Source organism: Triturus cristatus, chromosome 9 (assembly GCF_964204655.1).
Source record: "Triturus cristatus chromosome 9, aTriCri1.1, whole genome shotgun sequence".
Classification (NCBI taxonomy): Eukaryota; Metazoa; Chordata; class Amphibia; order Caudata; family Salamandridae; genus Triturus; species Triturus cristatus.
Genome location: NC_140592.1, coordinates 38,051,745 through 38,060,202, shown reverse-complemented (window position 1 = coordinate 38,060,202; position 8,458 = coordinate 38,051,745). Strand labels below are relative to the sequence as shown.

Below are 8,458 nucleotides of genomic sequence, written 5' to 3'. Positions count from 1 at the left end.
ATGGCTGGTGGCTTGCCCTGAAGTGGGAATTGGTCCGCATCCCTGGGCTGAGCTCTGAATGTCTTGTCCAACAGTTGTACATTTTCTTTCCAGTGAGAATTGCGCGCTTGCTCATTTCAAGACCAGGTTGACTGTGCTAATACAGTGACCACATTTAGAAACTTACACAATCCTTCACCACCTCCTAGATTGTGAGTCTGAGGTTTAGTAACAAATAAGTGATCGCATCAGAATGTCGCTAGAAGCCGTAGACTTCCTGGATGAGGAGCTTTCTGTGAAATAAGTGATTAATACCATGTCTCAGCAAAAGTATCTGATATTTATTAGGGAACATAGAGAAAGTGATTGTTAATGCATGATATGGTGTGCATTTGATGGCTCTCTAAAGTCAATGGCAAGGCGACGTCCATCACCCCACAGCTCCGGCGCGCCATTATATTGCACCGACCTCCAATGGGAAATTTCCATTACACACGTTCCTTGAAAAAAAACATTTTTGTAACTTGTTTCTATTTTTCCAATGAATCATCAACCCCTGAGTCATCTTCCTTATAAAATGCAGAGTCTGAGGAACATTTCTCTCCATTCAGCGCTCTGGCCTTCCCCGCTGCCATTACCCGCTGCCGACGAGTCAGAAGAGCGTTCTTTGTCGGGGCACCAGTCGGCAATCAGCGTCTTCCTGGAAGTGATTCACCATGAGATAAATCATGAGCCCAGATGGTAGACACACAAGAAAGACCTCTATAGATGAAAATAGACCTCTATAGATGAAAACAGTAATCGTAAGTGAATAAGGACAAGGCGATGCTGGACAATTATGTATCTTCTAGTTTGGCCCGAATGGTGCCAACAGACTGTGTTTCAATAAACAAGACAGTGGAGGAAAACAGCAATGAACAACTGAGAAGTTCTCACCTGTGAACAAAACACAACATCATTCGTAATCGTTCGACAGTGCTCAGATTTCTTGGTTGAAAGTTAATTACGATTATCCAACGACAACAAACAACTTTTTTTCTAATGGAAATGGGCACATTTTCGATTTCCTAAACTAGGCCTGCAAGGATTGTTCCAAACTTGCAGTGACTCCTACTTGTACAACTTCAAAGAAGAAATGAAAAAGAATCTCCTAAATATAAACACTTCTGCTGGTGTACTTTTCGGGGCCAACCTGGCCGGCTCCTGGCTGCCAACATGGTGGCGGCTTTGCCGGCTTCAGAACAGAGTGGTCTTCTGCTGGGTGAACTTGTTCAGTACACCTCCTTCCCCAAATGCCTTTCCACTTCTTGTAACTAAAAACACTTCAGTTTTGAAGCACACAATAAAGATAATTTTTCTGACAATTCACAATATTTTCTAATCTAGTTAACAAATTAGACACAACGGCCATTTTGGAAGTGGGCGCATTTGCAGTCAGCAAATCCTCTCATTACTGGCTGTGTGAGCCATCTACAAATGGAAAAATCTGCTTGGTTTGGTCACCGTGGGCGAAGTGGGCTGGTACCTTTGCTGAAACTAGGCAACAGAGGTGAAATGGCAGTGCATGAAACGCTGAGCAAGGATTTATACTGGGATAATCTGTACCACGAGCTCGCCACCCTGTGTGTCTGGCTTGGTTATACAGGTTTTACACTGAGAAGTAATCAGGTTACACTGTGACCCAGTTGTCCCTTTTTTGTCCAGAAAAAGTCAACTCTTGAGCCTGACCTGCGGCGTGGTCATTCTTTCACTGCGTCCGTCAGGCAGCGGTCAGTTGCGTCACTGACTTCCAGCTTGGATCTCCTTTTCTTGGGTTCTATCCAGGAGTTGTGGATAACTGTCCCCCCAGGAACAGGATCGACCTGCAGGACGGAGACCACCCTCTTTTTCATTTTGCTCTTCAACACATTGCGGAACTTTTGCCGCGTGAAGGCGTAGAGGAGCGGGTGGAAGATGGTGGTGCCGTAGGCCATGGCGATGAAGCAGATACGCATCTTGACTAGCAAGTCGCTGGGCCCCACACAGAGGATGAGAAGATTCAAAATCGAAATGGGGGCCCAACACAACAGAAAGGTGGTGATGATAATAAGGGACATCCGGAAGACACGTTTCTGGCGTGCGCGCCTGTCCCTGTGCCGCTTGACGGCACGCCTCAACGCAATTATCACAGAGACAGAAGCCTGCACTCTCATGGGAGCATTGGCCGCCGCTGGAGGCTGTGTGAGTCTCTTTGTTTCTCCTACACTGCTCTGATCAGAAGGTTTCCTCTTCTTCCGTCTCTTGGTTTTACGGCGCTGACTTCTCTTGAAGTGGTTGCCAATTTTGATGTTCAGAGCCTGCAGGATTTTGTAGTACGTCACCAACATGACCGCCACGGCAGCAAAGAAGATGGGAATCTGGATGACCAGGTGGTAATACATGCCCAACTCTGTGTGGTACTCGTTGACACTCACGCAGAGCAGGGTCTTGTTCTGCCAGGTGGACATGTGGTCTGGGTCACCAAAAAACTCTACCTCAAAGAAAGGGATGAAGAAGACCATAAGGGAGGCAAACCAGACGCATGATAAGAGCAGCACCATCCGGCTTGGCGTGAGGACTCGATTGGCTGGTCGCACCGAGATGTCATACCTGTCCAGGCTGATCACCAGCACATTAATGGCCGTAGCAATGCTGCTGAATGTGACACAGGCCTCGTGGAAGCAGCAGACCAAGGCAATGTTGTGCTCCAGCGGGATCAGAATGATGACGATGGTCAGCGGGACGCAGACCACGCAGATGATGATGTCCAGCACGTGGAGGTTCATCGTCACCATGTTGCTGACTGAGTCCACCAGGTTGGACTGCATGCAGTACAGCACCAGGACGGTGAGGTTACTGCTGAAGCCAAGGACAATCTCCAGCATGAGGAAGCTCGTAAGTGTAACTTGGAAGCCCAGCGGGTACGGGATGTACCAGCCGGCATCGGCACTGGCTCCGTCAGTGGTCTCCAGGATCGTGTCGTAGATGTCGGTCTCCATGGCTGACACCATTCTGGACTCATCTGCATAGTCCCAGAGATGTGGGTGTTCTTCGGACAAGTATCTGCGGGAAAAGGAATGCACGCGTGTTAGACTGCAGCCCATGAATGACATCTTACATTTGAATACAAACATGGAACATGAAGGTAGTTCAGGTCCAACATCCTTACACTCTGTGTCCAAGTTAGCCCTTCTCTTTACATAAAACCCTAAATGGTCTTTTTTGTTATTAAAATGAACCCCACTGTAAAAATATCTGATTCTGATAGACCTCTGTGAATGCCATTAATTACAACCCCTCTCAAGCACTGATTCACCTTGGAGTGAAGTCTGTTGGGAAAGGATCAGTCATTTAACAAGCAGAGCTCTCTGAAGACAAAGGTTTCTGAGCTTAAAGTGCAACAGCACTTCACCCTTAAAGGGTAACGCCCAGAGCTGGTGCAAGGACGTTGGCCACGTTGGTAAGTGCAGAGACAATGTGATACCTCTCCCCGCCACTGCCCAGCCGTAGCAGCTAAGTGCCAGATGCACGCACACAGTTTCTTGTTACAAACTCTGTGATTGGGTAAATTGCAGGGTGTGCAACAATAAAATAAGTTTTTTTTAATGTACTAAATCCATTTAGCGATTTGATGTTGTGTTACCAAATCGCTAAATGGGTTTAGGAAATCATAAGGAATCATTGTTTGGAAGGGGCATGTTTAAAGTGCCACTTTCAAGTAGCAATTCCTTATGGTATGTATTAACGCTTTGCGACTGAAACATGATCTTTTAAAATTGGTTTTACAGGTGTTTTTTTTCTGGTTTCCCTTCAAACAAAACAGGCTGCGTTAAAAAGAAAAAAAAATGGCTTTATTTAGTAGCAGTCACAGGCATGGTGGCCTGCTGAAACCAGCAGGCTACCGTCCCTGTCATGGCAGTAGTGGGTGGCAGTTTGCAACCTACCTCATTATTATTCATGAGATAGGTTGAACTGCCCATTGTGATTCGGTGTTTTGCGAACTGACCTATTGGTACATAGGGCAGTTTTCAAAATACAGTTGGATCAGCTAAAACCTGGTGCGCAAATTGCGACTACTTTTAGCTAATCCAGTGTTGTGCATCGGTCCCATAATTCTGCCCTGAAGGCTGGTGCCCTCTGGTGGCCGGCAGTCAAAACAGTCTCATGGGTTCAGCTAACACCATTCTGCACTTGGACATATCCATTACTGCCTGACTTGAGTGTTCCTACCTCTGAAGGTCCCTCCACCCAACAAGAATGGGTACCTCCTGAGTGTGCGCTTGAGTTTACACAGTGGCTCTTGTACTGGCAAACAGTTCAAGGTTCAGGTATTTTCACTTATTAAAGGGTGCATGCCAGTGCTTAATTTGAGCCAGTGGTTTCCAGTGCTTGGCACCAGCACTTAATCAACAGAGGGACTTATGACAGTCTGCCACATGGTGGTGCTGTTTGTCTGATTTATAGATGAGCACAAAAAACATTTGTTTACAAATTCAATATACTTTTAGAATGACTAATGCCTGACGCCAAAGCTTTTCTTATAGTGCTGGGGCCCTGGAATTTAGGATTTTCACTATTAGGAGTCTGATCGTTAGCAGTTGTGTTGGTGCTGTCATTGGCAGCGCTGGCAGGAGCAATGGGTGATGCACGCTGTAAGTGACTCCTAACGAGGGCCCTAGCCCTCATGTTTTTTTTACAAATTACCCACTGGTGCATGCAGAGATGTTTTCAGAAGTTCATGAATTGTTTCTTCAAGCATTGCATTCTTCATGAAGTTGCATAGCTTGAAAGCATAACTAATCTTTAACTACTAAACGCATGTTGATAGGAGGAAAAGTCAAGGGAAAAGTATACCTGTAATTGAAGAAGTCCCGTTTGAAATATTTTTCAGAGAAACCACAGAAAGACCTTTCCTTTTTTATAAACGTCTAGAGCAAGGCTGCTTGAACAAAGTTCGGAAACGCAGCACATTTTACGAACTGCTCAGTTCTGTGCCTTCGTGCATGTTCTTCGACTCCCCCCTGACCTTTCGATATTCCCAGAATCTCCCACAAACTCCTCTCATACTCACATACCTCCCCCTGGAACTCCGCTTGTTGGATTGCCTTCCCCTGTCAACACTAACCTTCCCTCATCCCCTTCCTCCTTTTCAGCTGGTTTCCCCTGCAACCTTTTAGTACAGACACTTATCAACATAGAATCCAAACTCTCAGCTATGACTATTGAACAAACACGACTTAGAGGGGATATCAACTCCCTCAACTTCACGACCTTCCCTAGTCACACTGATACCTTTTGCTCTTGCTCCCGTAACTTTCCCAACACACCCGATGGCAGACTACACCCCTTTGCAGTCGAACACACAGACCACTCCACACTGTTAGCTACCTCTCCACTTCTGACCTCATTAACCTATGTAACTCCTAGCTACCTAAGCCTCTGATAACTGATCCCCCCTCCCTTACTCCAACATCCCAGTTATTTTGGGCATAAGCAGAGTCCCTTCCTCACCCATCTCACCTAGACCTCCAAAACAACTTACCACCATCCACTCACTCAAGCCTGTCAAAGATAACCCAAATCTGCTTTCTTGCATGCTTGATAACTGCAGATCGGCAGGCCGACATGCAACTGAAATATCAGAAACAATCCTCAGCGAAGCTATTGACATCGCCTTCCTCACCGAAACCTGGCACAATGACCACTCGACGGCTATTCTTGACTTACTCACCCCCCCCGGCTACGCCATCATTAGGCAGGACAGACCAGACAAAAAAGGGGGTGGACTAGCTATAATCCATAAAAATGAACTTCACCTCTCCCTTTTGAAGAACACGGATCACTTAACATTTGAATACCTTGGCGTTGAACTCACTGTCAAGGCTCCTTTCCGATTACACTACATAACATCTACCACCCTCCGGGTGAACCTCTCCTCTTCGCCGATGAACTATCCGATCTTCTCACACACTCCTCCCTTTCTGACTCGAAAAATCTTTTTTTAGGAGACTTTAACATCCACTGGAATAATTTAGTGGATCCCACTGTAATGCGCCTCATCACCCTTCTAGAGATGAATGAACTTAAGCAACTATGCCACAATCCAACCCATATCAAAGGGGCCACACTTGACAAGATCATCTCCAACACCGACTTGGCCTCCCGTTCCAACATCATCCTCATTGACTGGTCTGACCCTCACCTCATTCTGTTTAGGATCGCAACCAGTGCCCTACTCCGTCCTACAACAAATAACAAACCCATGAAGTGGACCAGAAACCTTAAACAAATCCCCCTGGTGAACTTCAGTCTAAACTCCAAGCTCAACTTCATCCCACCCCTCTCTCCCAAAATGCTAACGAACTCACTGAACATTTCAATGAGACCATTAGTGACGTTCTGGACCAATTTGCCCCTCTTAAACTAAAACAACAAAGAATAATTCCATCCAAATCTTGGTTCAATCCTGAACACAATAACAAAAGACGACAACTTAGACTGTCAGACAGAACATGGAGACAACACCCTTCGCCCACCCATCTTGCCCTCCTCAGATCTGCTAGATCAACTTATAAGAAGCACATTTTCAATGAAAAGGCATCCTTCTTTCAAGCTCAACTTGATCGTGACCAAAATTGTCCCAGGAGAACTGAAAACATAATCTGCCCTTCCAGAGCTGACGGCGTCAATTGAGAGATGTGAGGAAATTGCCAACTTCCTCACGGCCAAAATTGACCAATCCTTCCCCCTAATCCAGGACCTGCCCAACCCCCAATATGCCTTTGATGTTGTCATAGACAAACCTCCTTGGTCGGCACCACCCCTACCACCTAATCCTACCACCCACCTACCCATTCCAACTTCGCCCGATTACATTCTTCCCAACTTACAACTGAAAAATAATGCCTCCTGGCATAATTTCCGTCCTATGACTGAGCTCGAAGTCTTCAATATCATTGCTAAACTAAAGCCAACCTTGCAAACCCAAGACCCTCTCTCTTCTACCCTAGTTCACAATCTTAACCACATCATTTCCCCTTACTGGACCAAAATTATTAATACCTCCCTTGCCACTGGATGCGTCCCTGACTCCCTCCAACTCGGACCAATCACTCCCATTCTTAAAAACCTCACAGCTGACCCCAATGATCCTAACAATCTCCGCCCTATCTCTAACCTCCTACTTCCTGCTAAAGCCCCTTGTAAAATGTGCATTGCTTCAACTGGACAAACACATAGGCAATTTCAACTTACTGGACTCCTTTCAATCCGGTTTCAGGAAAGGCTGCAGTACAGACACCGCCATGCTGAACATTGTGGATGACATCCGCAGTTCCCTAGATAAAGGTGAGGCTTGCCTTCTTATACTCCTCGACCTCTCTGCAGCGTTCGATACAGTTAACTATTCTTCCATTTGGCCTTAATGGTGTGGTCCTCAAGTGGTTCTCCTCTTTCCTCCAACACAGAACACAACAAATCAACGCCTGCCTCTCTAATCCTACACCTGTCTGCCTGGGCGTCCCCCAGGGCTCTATTCTCTCCCCTTCTCTCTTCAACCTCTTTATGGGACCCCTTACCCTCATTCTGAAACAAGCTGGAATCAACTATCACCTCTATGCTGATGAAAGCCAAGTCTACTATAAGATTAAATCAAACTCGGATATACTTCATTTGAACAATACCCTGAGTAAGATTCAATCCTAGTTCTACTCCAAACATCTTAACCTGAACCCTAAAAAAACTGAAATTATTCTCTTCTCTTCAAAAAAACAATTGGCTCCCCATCCAAAGCTGGAACACAGATGTCAATGCCCTCAATTATCCGACACGACAAAATCCCTAGGTTTCACTCTAGATAAAAACCTGGCTCTTAAGGACCACATTAAAAACTCGGCTAAAGGAGCACTTTTCACTCTCTGACACCTTAAGAAAATCATACTCTTCATTCCTTTAGATGACTTCAAATGGGTTGTCCAATCGCTAGTCCAAGCTAAACTTGACTATGGCAACGCTATCCTCAAAGGAATCCCCAAAGTACACCTAGCCCCCCTTAAAACTGTGCTCAACTTGGCAGCCAGGCTTATCACTGACTGTAAACGATTTGACCACATCTCCCCGGCCCTTAAAGCCCTAAATTGGCTACCCGTTTAAGGAAGAGGCTTTTATAAGACTGCATGCATCACACACAAAGCTCTTCACCAACAAACCCCGTTGTACCTAACAAACAAACTCAATAAAGCGAGCTGCACCAGACTGATGAGAAGCACCAATGCGCTCCTTCTCGTCCCCTCACATTTAAAAAAGAAATCCACCCAATCTCGCTCCTTCTCCCGTAACACCCCGAACATCTGGAATGCCCTCCCGCAGGACCTGCGCTGTAACCCCTACTACCTCAGCTTTAAAAAAGACCTAAAATATCACCTTCTCAACATATATTGGGGTTCATCATCTCTCCTTTGAC

The 8,458-nt window shown here is 45.9% G+C and overlaps 1 protein-coding gene across 1 annotated transcript in view; it reads right to left on the bottom strand.

Annotated features, from left to right (window-relative positions):
- Nucleotides 1–305: 305 nt before the first annotated feature.
- The window catches only part of LOC146797324 (G protein-coupled receptor 22-like), a 1,041,243-nt gene continuing 1,033,090 nt past the window's right edge, over nt 306–8,458 (bottom strand). Inside the window, exon 5 of the mRNA XM_085624334.1 lies at nt 306–3,060. Coding sequence (XP_085480460.1) covers nt 1,719–3,008 — 1,290 coding nt within the window. The 5' untranslated portion in view covers nt 3,009–3,060 and the 3' untranslated portion in view covers nt 306–1,718. The remainder of the gene's footprint in view (nt 3,061–8,458) is intronic.